Source organism: Trachemys scripta, chromosome 3, assembly GCF_013100865.1.
Source record: "Trachemys scripta elegans isolate TJP31775 chromosome 3, CAS_Tse_1.0, whole genome shotgun sequence".
Classification (NCBI taxonomy): Eukaryota; Metazoa; Chordata; order Testudines; family Emydidae; genus Trachemys; species Trachemys scripta.
This window is the reverse complement of record NC_048300.1, coordinates 90916228-90933318: the sequence shown is the minus strand read 5'-3', so window position 1 is coordinate 90933318 and position 17091 is coordinate 90916228. Positions and strand designations below refer to the sequence as shown.

Here is a 17091-nt window from a genome sequence, read left to right as displayed (position 1 = left end):
TCCAACTTTCGTTCTAAAATGATCACTTTTGGTTTAGCTCGTCACGCAGATTAATCATTTCATCCATGTGTTCAATTCTCAGTGCACTGTCATGGAGAAGGCTGACATACTAGTGTGCACTGTCACTGGGAAGGGCGGAAGGAAAGGAGGGAGGGGAAGGGTGCAGCAAAATAAGTGCATTCATATTTCGCAGGCAGATTAAATAAATGCTTACAGACTTATTGTAAATTATTAGTCAGACATGCACCTACTGAAGAGGGTGTGATGACATTTGTGCCAGCGGTTTAGCAACTGGAAACAAGCTAATTACTGTAATACATACCAAATGAGGAGGAGGTGGCTGTTCTGTGTACGGAGGGGGTGGAGTCTCTACTGCTATTTCTGGATCTTCATGTTCACTCTCACTATAGCATTCTAGGAAAAAAGAGTAATATGAAAAAAAAATAAACACCCATTTATTCCTTCTAGCTGCTCAGCAGTTGAAGATCATTATATGATTATATTCAATTATCTGATTGCCTCCGATTGAAGGGAACTGCACTCAATGACCCAGGAGGTCCTTTCCAGTCCTATGTATTTTGATCTGAAGGCCAAAACCCATTGTCTTAATGTCTCCTACAGCAGTGTCTCCTCATTGCTATTTTATGGCAACTTGTTCTGAAATGTATTTTTATTCCAATTTTATCGTTATGGCAGGAGTCATCAGATGGCGCTGCCATAGACAGTTTTACCAGTTCCTTTTCTTTGCATGTGAGCAGTTTTCAGTCTGAAGAAATGCTGTGTAGTTAGTTTTGCAAGTTTGGGGAAGTTGTGGCAAGCAGTAGGGAAGTTTGTTCCCTTCTTTAGTCTCTCTATCTAGTGTCAATTCCTGGGGCAAAGTTGCTCCGGGGAAGGAGGCACTGGTGTTTTGACCAAGATTCCTGGAAGAGGGTAATTGCCTAAATACTGTTTGTGACCATCTTCATTCTAGGATTGATGTACATAGGGTCAAATAAACAAGTTGCACTAAGAATACACTCAGATTCCACCTCACTATTTTTAACTCCAGCAAGAAAGACCTGAAAGGCCCCAACATCTGCTACTGATCAGCAGAGGGACAACAATATGAATCAAAAGGAAAATAGCAGGGGAGTTAGTGGAAGTATTCACTGCTGCCACTTGGGAGGGGGTTTTTTTCAACTAGATTAAACAAACAAAGCATTCACAAACATGGTATAGGTTCTAATCCAGTTATACTCCGTTACAGACTGAGAAATTGAGACACAGAGCTTAAAATGACAAAGAAGGTGACAAAGGAAATCAGCATGCTGTTGGTCCTAACTCCCAGGGCCCTGCTGTAGCCACTGGAAAACACTGCTTCCACTGGATTAAATCCCTCAGCAGCAGCCACCAGCACTGCAGATTCAAACTCAGAGCAAGTGTTTATATGAGAGACTTCATTCTGTTTAAATGCTTTCCTGTACCACATACCATGTGCGACAGAGTACGCACATACCCTGTACCTGTACATCTGATCTGAACTGAACCATCGTGTGGTTAGCAAGAATCAGTTAAGCAAAGTGTAATGACGACAGCACCAGTGGGTGTTGGGAGACTGAGGTACTCACTGCCCCTGTGGTTTCAATTGGAACCAGTATTCTTCACTTCCTCTTATAAACTGTTGCACAATATTACTATGTGCTGTTAAACAGCAGTAGCAATATCACCTTACTATCTTTGACATAACTTACAGGGAGTTTGTGAGGTTTCTGTTTTTATGTTCATGAAGCATTTTGTGGTTCTAGGATTTCATGGCACCATACAAGTGTGAAATATTATTTATTAGCATCACCATTTGGTAACAATCAATTATCATATCTTTCAGATAAATTGATTGTACTTTTTTGTCTCCCTTCTTTTATATATGGAAAACTGTGTGTGTCACTTTTTTGGTTCTAATAATTTACCTGTCTGCAAAAAGCATTGACGTGAAGATTTTAAGAAAAAGAAAGATGTCACAAAGATGTTGACGAAATGACATTCAGGGGATTTGCCAGGTTTTGTGTAGTTTTGCACATGTTCTTATTTTATTATTGGCAGAACTAGAGGATTATTTTAGTTATTTTTTAACATAGCTACGGTTTTGTTTATTGCAAACTTTGCCCAGCTACATATTTTAAAATCATGTTTAGAATAACAGATTGAAATTTTATGCAAGTAGAAACATTTAAGAAATCAAAGGAACTACGGATTAATAAATGAAATATTCTTTCTGTGACTTTTCTTTTATTCACACATATGACACCGGAAAAGTAAAATCTATATCTGATATTGGAAACGGATTGAAGGAGGGACTAAATGCACAGAAACCATTCCCCTCACTCTCCCCTCAAAAAAGCAAGAATCCAAGAGTGGGAATCTAAGAGCTCCTTGAATAGTTATGACGTGAAAGAGTTACGGTGCTGGAAACTGTAGCATGTCCTTAGGCTATGTCAGCCAAAATGGGAGGAAGATGGATAGGCCTTTAACAACACAACATCAGGAGTACAGGGCAGGAGATGGGGACGGGTACATTTTCCTGAAAATAGCAGTGCGGGGTGTCAGCTTTAAAAAGTTTGGACAATACTTGACAATGTTATGTTTGTTCTGATGATGAAGTGCTAGTCACCTGCTGCAGAGGTTAGCTGGGTAGAGTTTCTCAGGACAGGAGCTCTCTCATCTGCTTACATAGTTCCCATGAAGCTCAGTAGACTTTCCTAATTTTAATTGCTTCTTATTTTTCTAACTCTTCTCTTGCTTCAGCTGTTTCTCCAAACACAACCAGCATACTGTACTTCCTGGAACTTTCATTTTTAAGTTCCTATTTGTATCCATAATATTGATAGGTTGCCAGTTAAATTATTGTCATCATCTTTCAATCAGCCATTCTGCTGCTTGTCTAAACAGCTCAAGAAAAGCTGGACCCCTTCCCTCCTCTGGTAAAATTATCAGACTGGGTTCCCTGCTGCGAGACCTAAGATTCAGTGTAGCAATGTGCCCTCCACCTGCCCCAAACACCTGGGTGAGGGGATGAAGAGGCACTAGGGAACGTATCCACAAATGGCAAGTTTCTGGAGAAAGTTAATGGACCAGTGAATAGAGGTTTCTGTTAAAGAGAAGGAAGGGGAAATACACTGTATCCCAGTCAAAACAAAGGAGACAGTGAAGTATCCTGATTCTCCAGGCACCTCAAGTTCTCATCACCAGTGATTTCTATCAGCACAAACAGCTTGTAATACCACTCCATATGGCACTGAGCAAGCTCAGCAAAGTTAACACTAGCACTGTATGAACGACTCCTATGCATGAGCTACGTCCCCATTCACAGAGGTAGCAGAGGGCCTAAAGCAGGGGTGGTTAACCTTTTTTCTATCATGGGCCCATAGGCGCCGACTCTGTGGGTGCTCCGGGCCTGGAGTACCCACGAGAAAAAAATGGTGGGTGCAGAGAATCCAACGGCAGCCTCCCTACCAGAACCTCCCCCTCCCCCAGCGCCTCCTGCCTGCTGGTGGGCCCCGCCGATCAGCACCTCCCCTCCCTCCCAGTGCCTACTGAGGATCAGCTGTTTCGCAGCATCAGGAGGCTCTAGGGAGGAAGGGGAGAGGAGCAAGGGCGGAGTGCTCGGGGGAGGGGGCGGAACCGGGCAGGGAAGGGGCGGGTAAGAGGCAGGGCAGGGGTGGGGCCTTGGGGGAAGGGGTGAAGTGGGGACAGGGCCTGGGTGGAGCCAGGGAGAGCACCCCCAACAAATGAGAAACTTGGCACCTATGCACGGGCCATTGACCCACATAAAAAATCAATCATGGACCACACACAGCACCGCAGGGAGGTGTGGAGCCTCAGGGCTTCCTGCCCGCAGTGGGGCAAGCCAGCACTCACAGCTCCAGCCCCACGGGGAGGCGCCGACGTTCAGGGCTTCAGGCCTGCAGCACCGAGACTTGGCCTGACCCGGATGAAATTAAGCAACAGGCCAGATCCACCCCACAGGCCGTAGGTTCCCCACCCCTGCCTAAAGAGATGATTGTTTCAGAGTTCTTTGATGCTCATAAACACAAATAGAGTGAACCATTTAGGCTGTAAACTTCTTGGGTGCAGGGACCTGCCATTTTATGTGTCTAAAGCACCATCTACACATATAGTACTGTATTAATGAATAAATAATAGAAACTCTTTTAAATCATAAATTCCACAGTTGTCAGACAGTTAATTGTTGTGCCTTGGTTGATATAGAAATCAGATATTTCAGGGCACAATTGGGTTTTTGGTGCTAGTGAAACATGCAACAGCTGATGAGCCACAAACTGAAAGTTTAAAAAGAACAGCGTTGATATGAAATTCATTGTAGCAAAAATCTCACTGTGTAAAAAAATGAAATCTTTCCATGCAAAATCTGTGATGTGAACATACCTTCTTCATTCTTTCCATTGGATGCCTGAGGAATTACAGCTAGCCCCAGTTTATTTAGCCACCTATGTTATAAACAGAAAGCAAGCACATGTTTAGGGATATGTGTATTCTACTCTGCAACACCTCTGACAGTCTTCAGATACAGTGATCTTCCTATCTTTTATTATCACCACCAGTTCTTTTCTTTCATCCTCAGTTTAAACTTCCTGTGGGAATCAGAGCAGGTCTACACTACCAAGTTAGGTTGGCTAATCTACATCACTCAGGGCTGTGAAAAATTGTATGCCCTCTACAATGGAGTTCAGATGACATAAGATCCAGTATAGACACCACTATGTTGATGGAAGAATGCTATCATCCTACCCACTGCCTTTTGGAGAGGTGGATTTACTACAGCAATGAAATAACCCCTTCAGTCGCTGTAGCAAGTGTCTATACACCACAGCGCTACAGCAGCGCAGCTCAAGGTGAGCCCCCCTGTAGTGCAGACTCTCCTTAAAAGGTGCTGAATACCCCTACTCCCATTGATTACAAAGGGAGTTGAGGAGCATTCAAGCACCCCCCAAGGAAATATGTACTCCTCACCTCACAGGCTAAGGAACAGTTTATAAGGCTATTTAGAAATCCCTCTATTTTTAAACTGCTTCCATACATGGGTATCTGAACCAGTGACTTAATTATTTAAGATACTGTAACAAATTATTTATTCCTCACAGTTACACAATCTTGCGCTCTGATCAGATCATGGCATACTTTGTAAGAGTAGGTCCTTTAACTCAGGCTTCCTGACCAAATTTAGAATTGTGTAAGTTATGTTCTGCCTTCCTAAATGTACCCTTCAGTTTTATATAGCATTCTTCACTTCCTGTTCTAAACTGTTAGGTAGCGTTGCTGCATGCTATTAACAGCCGCTCCGTTTCCCTCCTTCCCTAGAGGGCTGTGTTTTCTTAGTGCATGAAGTGACAGCTGGTTATAGTTTGTGTACCTTTTCAATTGATAAATCGTTTGGATCCTTTGAGCTGTAAGGTGCTATAGTGTGCAAGATACTATGTACTCATTCACCCCCTCTTCAGACTAATCTGTAGGTCTAGTCGACCTCTTATTCAGCAATTAGATGACATAGTGTCTCATCTTGTTCACCATTGAGGCCACTGGGAAATTTGCCAATAACTTCAGTAGGAGTAGGATTGGGTCCTTAGTCCCACCTCCTCCTGATCACTGTATGAAGTATAGATGTGCATAACAACTAAAGCTTATGGGTTGTCATTCCTGTAAAAGTGAAGAATGAATTTTGGCTCCAGTTTATTAAGGACCTTGACCTTACTCAATGAAGATTAATAGAAATGAAAGTAAAAAAGAAATCTTAGTATTTCAAACAGAACGGATAGATCCAAAAAAATCCAGATTTAAAAGGTTGCCATCATGTAGGAGTGTAAGGTGCATATTGGTAAATGCAGGCAGCTATCTGCTATCCAACATTCGTTTGCTTTTTATGTTTGCATGACTGCTGTAAAGAGTTCATCTTCTAGCACATGTACTAAATAAATGACGCAAACTACTCCCTGAATAAACCCATTAGTGGTTTAATGGATGGATGCCTATAAGAGTTAAAAAGAGAGGTCCTACTCCTATAAACATTTATGTACATGAGTAACTTTACACACATGAATAGTCCCAACGAGTTCAGTGGGACAAGTGTAAACAGTTTCAGGACTAGGACCAAGAAGGCAGATACCACTCACTCTAGTTTTATGCATGTGTGACTTTTGTTTATAATACATTTCCATGAAAAACATTAGTATTAATACAACACTGAGAAATTAAGTTCTCATAAATCAGCAAATCCACAAAGATTAACTCTGACCCTATGCAGGGGTATCTCACGCAATCCTCAAGAAAGATTTTCTGCAAACTGCAGTTAAGTAAATTTCATAATGGCTTAAAAAATCAAGGCCAATATTAAATTACTGTATGCCCTATCGTACCGTACCTTACTCTGTAAGGTTGGATAAGAAATTTCAGTTTGTATTATATAATGTACATTAAAATTTGTCAGACAATTCATAATTCACAATACATGCCATATTTTAAAGGCCTAAATTCAAGGGTCAGAGTTAATCTTTGTGGATTTGCTGATTTATGAGAACTTCAGGAATATTGATTTATTTTTATGAAACATTGGCGGACTTATTGAAAATTGGCCTTATAATAGGATCCTAACTTAACCTTAACTATGGAGCAAATATTTCCACTCCATAATATCTTAATTAAATTGGCATGTTTTAAAACAGCCACCACTAGAGCAGGGTGTTTTATCTTACATTTACCTGGAAGATAACCACTGCATCAGCAAGAAAAACAAAAACAGCACTCTTGAATCACAACAATCACATACTCTTGAATCACAACTACTACTTGATAAGTAAAGAACCAACATGCAAACAAAGCAATGGTTCTAAGATGGTGGGCAAGGATAGAGATATTCAGTTGCTGTTACTTACCTATTCATTTCCTCCACATTCTCTGCTGCAAAATAAAATGTCTTGATCTGTGGGTGGCTGACCTTAATAGCACTTCAAGAAAAAAACAACAACAATGCACACACACACACACATACACACATAGAGGAAAAGTTAATTTAGGTAGGAAAAAACAATGAAATTGTGTGAGCAAATTATCCAAAGCATAACACCTTTGTACACCCCATTCTATTAATGCAGACCAAGTTATCCATCAAGAAATGTATTTCTTTCCTCCAAATTCTGTGCCATTTTTGGAATTTTATAGGTATGTCATTTTAGCAAAGATACAAAGAACATTGGTTTGAGATAGATAAGAGGAGTTCCAGGACTGAAAGGACATTTTCAGAAGAAAAAAACTACTAACATATTTCTAGTCTATTAGCGTCATTTTATGGCCTCCTGATTTGTACACCCTTTTGGTGAAGAGAAGGGTAAAAAAGATACACCTCTACCTCGATATAACGCTGTCCTCGGGAGCCAAAAAATCTTACCGCGTTATAGGTGAAACCACGTTATATTGAACTTGCTTTGATCCACCGAAGTGCGCAGCCCCGCCCACCCGGAGCACTGCTTTACCGCGTTATATCCAAATTCGTGTTATATCGGGTTGCGTTATATCGAGGTAGAGGTGTACTTGTGAAAATAAATGTTATAATGATATTAGCTGCCCTCTAACAAACCAACAATGGTACATGCTTGGAATAAGCATTAAAGTATCACAAGAAAGATGTGCCAGCTAAAGAAAAAAGTTTCCAATTCTGGATGCTCACATACCAAGAATTCATCTCAATTCACCTCTGTTCTGTTGCCCCCAAAAAAGAAAATCAGCCTGTTTCAGAAAAGCAATAAAGTTGCCTTCTAGTGAAGGACTGGAGGGCCAACGGGACTGGAATCTGCCCACAGGACTGCATTGAAAGTTGATTCCATTTGATGGTTGTTTGGTGGCTTATATAAAATGAATTGAACTCAGTCCAAATACTGCAGGCAAGTATCCACATAAACACCTATCATCAACTGTGTCAATAAGTGGCAGCTACAATAAAGAACTATACAGCAATAGAGACTGAATTAGCTAGTTGAAACACACTGGTAAGTTACAACAGAAGAAATGTACATTTCTACAGCCAATTTTATCTCTGTTCTGTGGATAACTAGAGGATTTCAGGAAGCCTAAGCAGATCATGGGGCACCTTTTCTCAAAATACCTATGATTTTTTCATTTAAGACATCTCACCATTTTTAAAAGGGCACAACTTTATATGCCCTTCTTCCTACATGTTATTAGGTAGCTTTCTAATTATATGCACCAAACTCTAGAAAGGAGATTATTGTTCTCACATAATTTAAATAATAAAGCAAATTATGCTAATTTCTGCATTTTGAAAATAAGATCATAGCAGGTCCCCCATATGTGATAATTAGAACTGGGAGAATACTTCAAAAGTTTCTGGTAACATTCATTCCAATTTTTAGATGAATTCATTGACTGTTTGCAGCCTTTTTGTGTTTTATTGCAAATATTCTACCAAACCAATTTCTGTCCGAAATGATCACTGAAACAACCCGTTGGAAATTAATTGGAGAATATCCACAGAAAGCAAACATTGAATTTGCAAATAAGAGTATTCGCAGCCAGTCAGGGAATGTAACCACACCCTGTGACTTACGATTGAACATTTCATACTTGAGCCCCTAACCTTAGGCACCTAGAGCCCCTCATTTGCAAACACTATCTAACATGCTTACCATTGCAAATGGTCCATTGAAGCCAAAGGCAACAGTCAACATTTGCTGTGTGTTATGTAGCTCAGCAAACAAGGGCTCTGAGAAACCAACAGGGAACTCTGGAGCCATAGACTCTCGTACTCATTTTACCTCTGTTCCTCAAGAATTCAAGTAACAGGCCTGCCAGCAAGCGTGCCTCAAGAAAAATGTGGGGATAGAGCATAGGGAGGAAGGCATTCTCTTAAAAGCCAGGATAAAACCATGTAATGTTTTATAGATTAAAAACCAAATCCTTGAACTGCATTTAGAAGCATCTGGAAGCCAGTGCAGTGTATGGAGCACGGTGGTCAGGGCCAGCTCTAGATAAAATGGTGCCCCAGGCAAGGAGCATCTTCGGCACCCCTACCCCCCTCCATTTGTTAAAATTTTGAATACCTTATTTTTTATTGCATTTGTAGCCCTTTTCAAGACTGCATGCATGACTTGTCCCTGTCATATAAGATGATAAATTTGCACGCTAGAATCTGTAAATCTGTATTTATTCATGCCATATGTAAGCAAATAAGAAAAAAATTGTTTCCTTGAATCTTATAGAAACCTTTTAATTTTAAGAATAACTGAAATGTACTAATATCAAGAAACTGAACTGTGCACTGGGTGGACCAGTATTAAATAGTGTTACAGTAGGTGACAGTATTAGAATATTAACCCTAGTCCTGGGCTTTCATTTCACTTCACTTTGTTCTTATATCTCACTGACTGACTGTTGATGCCCCTCCCCTTATATAGTATGGCTGACAACATTCTAGAAGGTTCAAAGAAAATGTAGTTCTCAGAAAGTCTGGAAGGTTCCATGAGATTCTGCAAAGAACATTCCAGCAGGTTAGTTTAAAGTGAATCTATATACGGAATACCTGAAACATTTTACTTCTATTTTCCCTTTTGTCACTAACAACAAAAACAGCATCTTGAGCCTGGTGCCCCCCAAGCCTGGCATTCCAGGCATTCACCTGGGTCACCTGCCCCTAACTCCAGCCCTGACTGTAGTAATATATCAGTCAGTTTATGCTGCTAAGTAAGTAAGCTGTCATGTCCTGAACAAGCAGAGATGTCTATGTGATCCTCAAGCATATCCCAAAGAATTCATTGCAGTAATCTAATCTAAAGAATAATCCCTGTTAATACACAGCAATATTATTTATATCATTATTAACCCTCCCAGTTAAGAAAAGGTAGCTAATCAAGAGTGTTCTCATTTGGATACCAGTAGAAAGAAAGCCCTTGGCATAAAGACATATTTGTTGTTTAATAGAGTATTATGACTCTGCATACCATAGATTTTATCTTTACAAGGGTGCACCAAATTCACTTTCCACAACTCCTAAAAATGCATAAATCCCATGCCAGGGTTCTCCGGGGAAGGCTAGCTGCTCAGTCCAGATAGGGCGGCAATACACAGGAGGCGTAGTGAGCAAAAGGCATACCAGGAAAATAAAACAAAACAAAATAAAGTAAAAATAATAAGAAGAATAATTTTCCAGGCAATGTCAAACACACAAAACTAGCTATTCTTTGCACAAAAGTTAAGCCCAGTCATGGTGAAAGTAAGAAACTCAGAAGTTCTTCAGATAGTCTATTCATGACATTTCTGATCTCCATCCCTTTTCATTGACCTCCACCAAATTCAAATGTAGCTTTTGGCGTGTAAAAGCTTTATTCAGCCAAGCATGGGGCTGAGTGACAAACTTACTACTTTTTCTTGCATTCACTCGCTCGGTCCACAGTGAAGTCTGGCAGGTTGATGAATCCTTCAGCTTTCTCAGCCTGCAACAAAATACGTCACTGGCATTAACCCAGGCTCCAGTGGGGGACACTGCTGACCAAGGGTTACATTAATTCCCGACAACCTTTTATTCCATGCATATACATTTCTACTGCAAGGAGCCAGATAGGACTGACTTTTATGTGACTGCATGTTGGGGAATCAGAAACCCTGCATGGGATTCCTATCTCATTGTGATGGTGGTGACACTACTCTGCCTCCTGTGCACATGAGCAGGGTGTGGGCATAGCTTTTGCTCCACACCCCCAAGAACCAAGCAGCACAGGTGAACTGGCACAGCAGGGGATGGAATCTGCACCTAGTATAGGGTTAGGGAAGATTACTCCCCCGTCTGGAGCAACCATGCATTGACTCATATTCAGGATTTGTCACACAAAGTCACACCCTGGTCCGTAGGGTCAGCTATGGATACAAGCTCCAAAAGCAAAATTTAGCCTCAGGTCTGAACAGGACTAAATTAGAGGAGGCACTAGGGGAATGCGCTCCCTTTGTAATGATCAGTGATCACATGCAGACACTGCTGTACATGAACAAAGTCATCAGCCAAACCTCATGTATACAGCATGGGAAACTGAACTCTTAACCTTCAGCTCCAAAAAACAGAAGCCTCTTCTCATTTGAGGTGAAGATTAATGTCAATATAGGTCAGTAGGAGTGAGGACTATATCCTCTTTTCAGATATGGCCATTAGAGACTCAGAGGTGGTAAGCACTTGAGCTGGTTTGACATTCAGTGCAACACTGCTTAGTATACCTTGCTAAAATAAAGAGCCAGCTTTCCCAGGCTTCCTTTATTCACCCACAACATTGCCAGTGCAATTTAGACATCTAAATATCTGATTTGCAGGTATAATTAATTAATTAATTAATTAAAGCATTTACAGGTGGAATTTTTAGAAGTGCTCATCCTGGACCCGGTTAAATGCCTGGTATGTGAAACACAGGGGTACTGAGGAAGGACGGACAACGCGCCCCTCCCCAGATTTGAGTTAATAAAGTTGCAGCCTGCTGCTGAAATCCATCCCCACATCTGTCTTCATTCACTTGTGCATCCTGCTCAATCACTATAGACCTGAACCCTTCCCCTCCTATGCATGGCAGTGATGCAGACAAATAAGAACCTGCATCTGTATGCGTGGGGAAAATATGGATGTGTTCTTTCACAAAAGATTAGAAATATTAATTCCTGAACTACTCATTTTTGTCCCTCCCCCTCAACCCTACCACATTATAATTCTGAAAACGTACACGTGAAAAGCAGATGAGCGATCTAAAGATATTTCAAAGAGCAGGGATAATTCAGATGGAGCAGAGATGCAGAAGACTGACAGCATCTCAAACAACATTGTTTGTGTGTGAATTTGAAGAAACTATAAAGAGGAGGAGATTAGCCAAGAATAGTCTCACATTTTTATACGTCAAAGATTTAAACTAGAGCGACTGAAGACATTGATTGAGAAATTAAGTGCAGAGGAAGCAATGAGGTTAATCATAGGAGGTGAGGAAATTGCAGTTTTGTGGACTGGCTTCTTCTGCAGTGAGAAATGTTGTTGGTTTGCTACTGTTGTTTTTTGTCTTCTCTGGATTATAATTTTAATTATCTGTCAAGGGTGCCGAGAGACTGGGTTAGGCTTTCTTTTACGTTTCACATGTTGAAATGTAATTAAGTTAAATTAATAGCAAGCTGGAGATCAGAAGTTTTTAAAAAAAGGAAAAATAAAGCGTAGGAGAGAATTTTACTAAAATCGCATCATATTTAAAATAGGATAAACAACACCCTGAACTAATGCTTTCAATCTAGCAGCAGCTACAGTAAATGAATGGAAAAGTAAAGGAAAGCCAATAAGAGAAAGAGGAATTCCAGGAAAGTGCCTTCCACGGTTTGGCTACTGATGGTACTAAGGGAAGAGAACAAGTTATGCAGGGTTAGAGTACTGAAAGCTTGGTTACCTCCTGAGCTAAGTACAGTAAACAGACTACATCTACATTTCTCTTCCCAGTAAAAGCTTACAAAAACAAATGCCAACACAGACAAGTGCTCCATGTGGTGCCTAGTATATCATTGAAACAGCTGTTATTAAATGCACCATTGGACTGGAAAGGTACACCCACAATGCTGGTTTCTCCACTCCATCCACCCCCAATCTAGCTATACAATTTTAGAAATTGAGATTAAGATGATCTTTTTAAAAAGGAACATCCCTTATACCCCCCACCGCCAGTCCTACCCACACACCAACGAACTGAAATTTAAAGAACCAATGAACTTTGCAACACCAGGTGGCTCTTTGGCAGCACATAATATATATCTCCATTTATAGAAGAAGAAGAAGAAGAAGAAGAAAAATGCACATTACCATAGTATATGTTTTTATATCTTCCTTGAGGGATCAACAAGATACTACTTGGTGGTAAAGTTTGCCATTACTGAAAATGAATGCAAATCCAAGGCATTCAGAGTCATCCTAATACACGTTTTACCATTTTTAAAGGATGTTGAAAAATTGGAGAGGGTTCAGAGAAGAGCCAAAAATGAATTGAGGGCTGGACAAAATGCCTGACAGCGAGAGATTTAAAGCTCAATCTGTTTATTTTATCAAAAAGAAGATTTAGAGATTATTTGATTACAGTGTATAAGTACCTTCACAGGCATGATATACCAGGTATTAGACTCTTTAATCTAGCAGAGAAAGGTATAACAAAAACCAGTGACTGGAAGTTGAAGCCAGCTAAATACAAATTAGAAATAAGGCACTGTTGTTTTTTTAACGGTGAGGATGATTAGCCATTGTAATTAGCTACCAAGGGAAGTGGTTTCAGAGTAGCAGCCGTGTTAGTCTGTATCCGCAAAAAGAAGAACAGGAGTACTTGTGGCACCTTAGAGACTAACAAATTTATTAGAGCATAAGCTTTCGTGGACTACAGCCCACTTCTTCGGATGCATATAGAATTATATATATGTTCCATTCTATATGCATCCGAAGAAGTGGGCTGTAGTCCACGAAAGTTTATGCTCTAATAAATTTGTTAGTCTCTAAGGTGCCACAAGTACTCCTGTTCTTCTTTCTTCAAGGGAAGTGGCACATTCTCTATCGCTTGATATCTTCAAATCCAGATGGATAGCCAAACACTTATTATGCTTCAGTCAAACAAGTTACTGGACTCAACATGGGGACAACTGGGTGAAATTCTATGGCCTGTAGTATACAGGAGCTCAGACAAGATGATCTAATGGAAACACCCTCCCCCCACCACCTTAAAAATGTATGAATTTATGAATCCAGGCCCTAGCCCTTTTCATTCATCTACAGAGGGCGCATCTCTATAACAAGTGTAGTATATAGCTGTAAGTCTAATTTTGGGATTTTTCAGGTTACACTTTTCATTCCACTGTGGGCCACTCAGTTTTAAAGGGAATCTTTCCCCTCAGTCATTTAGGAAGATGGATACTTACAGCCTCAATACAACAGTGCACTTAAACACAGGTGCTTCAACTAAGCATGTGATTCAGTCCAACTGAAGACACGACTATTCATGTTCTTAAAACGTTAAGTAGGTGCTTAAATGCTTTGCTGGAGTGGAACAACAGTGCTCAGCACTTTTCAGGATCAAAGTGTAAGTGCATGTTAGGGTTCCATGTTCATTGTGATTTCATAATTTCCACATCATATTTGATTCATTTGCAAGTTGGACATGCTATTGTTGGGTTGGCGGGGGAGGGGACGAGGGGTTGTTTGTTCGTTGTTGTTTGTTTTGTATTTTTTTTTTGTTTCGTTTTGTTTCTGTTTTAAATTGACAGCTATATAAACTAGACCTGGTATCTTCATTGCAATCTCAAGACATGCAGCAGGTATAACTGAGAACAGAGTTGTGATAGCTGTGTTGGCTCCACAATATTAGCATGCGTAAAAACCAGTAAAATCTTATTGTTGTCACAGAAATCAACAAATAGGATTCTAAATAAGCACAGGGAGCAGATATGTGAAGTAAAGGTGCCATTTTTATAGTAATTTTTTGGAATGGAATGGCATTTTAAAAGCTGAAAATTCTGTGAAAGTCATAAGCCCTTATTTGTCTCAAGAATTATTTTCTAACATGATTTTAAATGTACCATTATTAATTTCATAAGGATAGGGTCAAGCTTCTCTATGATCTTGTTGTAATATCTCAAGATGGCCATGAAGGATTCAGATTAAAAGAACTCTGATCTACCTTTACAGCAGGATGTTCAAAAAGTGAGAACAAACTGTTACATTGTGGTTTTAAGATGGGTTGCCCTAGGTATAAAGGAAAACTGCCCAATAGTTTGAAAGTTCACAAATCAAGATGTGTCATCATGAATAAACTGGGACGTGCATTTTTTTTTTAAATTATCACTGGTGTGTTAGACCCTAGTATTGAAAGCAGCCATCTTGCTGAAAAGTCAGTGACTATAGTTGGTTTGTGAAAAATTTCAAAATTTTTAAGCTATCAAATGATTTAAAAAAATAATTGCAATTAATTGCGAGATTACAAAAATGATTGCAATTAATTGCACTGTTAAACAGTAATATAATACCCATTTAAATGTATAATATTCATTTCAATGGGTTTGAAATAAACCCATTTGTTTTTTAGTTTTAATGTTTTGCAATTTTAAAGCCATTTATTATTAATCATTTCAGTTTTAGGCAAACAAAAAATATCTATAAAAATCTTGAAAAGTATTTTGATTAAAAATGTCTCTAGATTTATCGCAAAACACAAAAACTGGCTCACTGATGCCAACTTTTTTGAAAGCTTTTTTAAAAAACGGACCAATTTTAACCAAAAAAAACCCTTTTCATTCAAAAGATTTCAACCAACTATATTTGTGATAGACACAAAACACAGGATCCCAGTGAAAGATACTAAGCCACTTTACCATTTACTTTAATAGGTTGTATACCCTCATCTACAGTTTTGGATTCTTATCTTTATTTTTTACATGTTATTTATGTGATACTGTATGGAATCTGGGGGATACTTGAGGATATTATGAATATCAATATTGTAAAATTGCAATGAGTTGTGCCAGATATGCCCTGTAAGATATCTGAAAAAATGTTATAATTTGCCAAATATGATAATCTTGTTTATGTTTGTATCATCTTTGTATTATGGGTTACAGATATGTATGTATGTCTGTATTTCAAAACTTGTGCTATGCTTCTGGGTGACACCCCCAGACAGTTTCAGCAGTGCCTAGCCTGCTTGATGGCCCATTAAGGACCATCAGACAGCTGAGAGGGCATTAAGCATTAAGAGAGGGCAGATACACCTTGTGACTCAGCAAGGCATGCAGGACATGCCTATGGACAGAACTGTAAAGTTTCCAAGCCATGTGCTGGGCAGCTTGTGTTTGGGACAAAGGAAGCACAGGCCTCATGGCAAAAGACTATGAAAAGCAGCTGCATCTTCTCCATTTTGTCTTCAGTCCTGCTTCTTGTCTTCAATCTTGCTTCTTACCTCTGGGGGACTTTGCTACAAACTGAAGCTCTGAACAAAGGACTGAATGACCCATCCAAGCTCTGAATGTGTTCCAGAGGGACTTTCAAGCCAGCAAACACACCAATCAGTATTGGAACTTGATATATGGACTTTGAAGTCTTTCTACGTATGTGACTGTTTTACCATTTAACATCTCTCTTCTTGTTTTTTCTTTATAATAAACCTTTAGTTTTAGACACTAAAGGATTGGCTGGCAGCGTGGTATTTTGGGTAAGATCCAAACCTATATTGACCTGGTAATGTGACTGACCCTTAGGAGTCAGAAGAACATTTTTTAAAATAACTTCTCACTGTACTGGACCTAGGTGCTGGCTGGGAGCCAGAGAACTGGAATGCAATAAAGAAGGTTGTGTGATTTCTTTTTTGCTTCTTGATAACCGGTGTGGGGAATCAGAAACACAGTTTGTGACTGGTTGGGGAGTTTAACTTCAGTGTTATCGACCAGTCTTGGGAGTATCTGCTCTCTCTTTTGTAGCCTGCCCTGACCTTGGCATTTCCAGTGAGATGTACCCCAGGTCACAATTTAGTTTTAACTTTTAAGAGAACATAAGGAATCGGGGGAAAGGTGTGAAATTGATAGCACTGGAGATTGAAGTTGTCACTTCATCCACAGAACAGCAGAACACTGACAGCACAAACTGGTTTCTGTGGCCTCATCAGCGTGCTTCAGTTGTGGCTGGGGGGGGGGGACCATTTGTAGGCATGAGTGAGAAGTTCAACCTCCATGTCTACTCAATGCTCTGCTTCTTTGATAAATCCTAAGATTGCCAGTTGTGGATAATTTTTGTAATGTTTATCCAGGCCTGCAAGGAACCTCATAGTTCAACAGTCAGCAGAATTCAATGACTTTTTGACAGTGCCAAGGGGTCTGATGAGCACAGTTTAAACACAATTAGTTAGAGCAAGACTTAAGGATAAATATTGAGTCCATCATCCCCTGAACCCCCTTTTATTGTATTCATCAGAAGATTTTTCTAAGCTGATTCCTCATGAAGCAGTGTTAGAGATCAAGACTTTGAACAATGTGCATTGCTATAGAAGGGAACTTGCA

At 39.8% G+C, this 17091-nt stretch overlaps 1 protein-coding gene across 5 annotated transcripts in view; it reads right to left on the bottom strand.

Moving 5' to 3' along the window:
* The window catches only part of IPCEF1 (interaction protein for cytohesin exchange factors 1), a 108324-nt gene that overhangs the window by 30463 nt on the left and 60770 nt on the right, over nucleotides 1-17091 (bottom strand). For all 5 annotated transcript variants that reach the window (XM_034765362.1, XM_034765363.1, XM_034765366.1 and 2 more), the window contains 4 exons: nucleotides 10420-10493; nucleotides 6924-6995; nucleotides 4423-4484; nucleotides 323-414 (listed from right to left, as the gene is read on the bottom strand). In XM_034765362.1, coding sequence (XP_034621253.1) covers nucleotides 323-414; nucleotides 4423-4484; nucleotides 6924-6995; nucleotides 10420-10493 — 300 coding nt within the window. The remainder of the gene's footprint in view (nucleotides 1-322; nucleotides 415-4422; nucleotides 4485-6923; nucleotides 6996-10419; nucleotides 10494-17091) is intronic.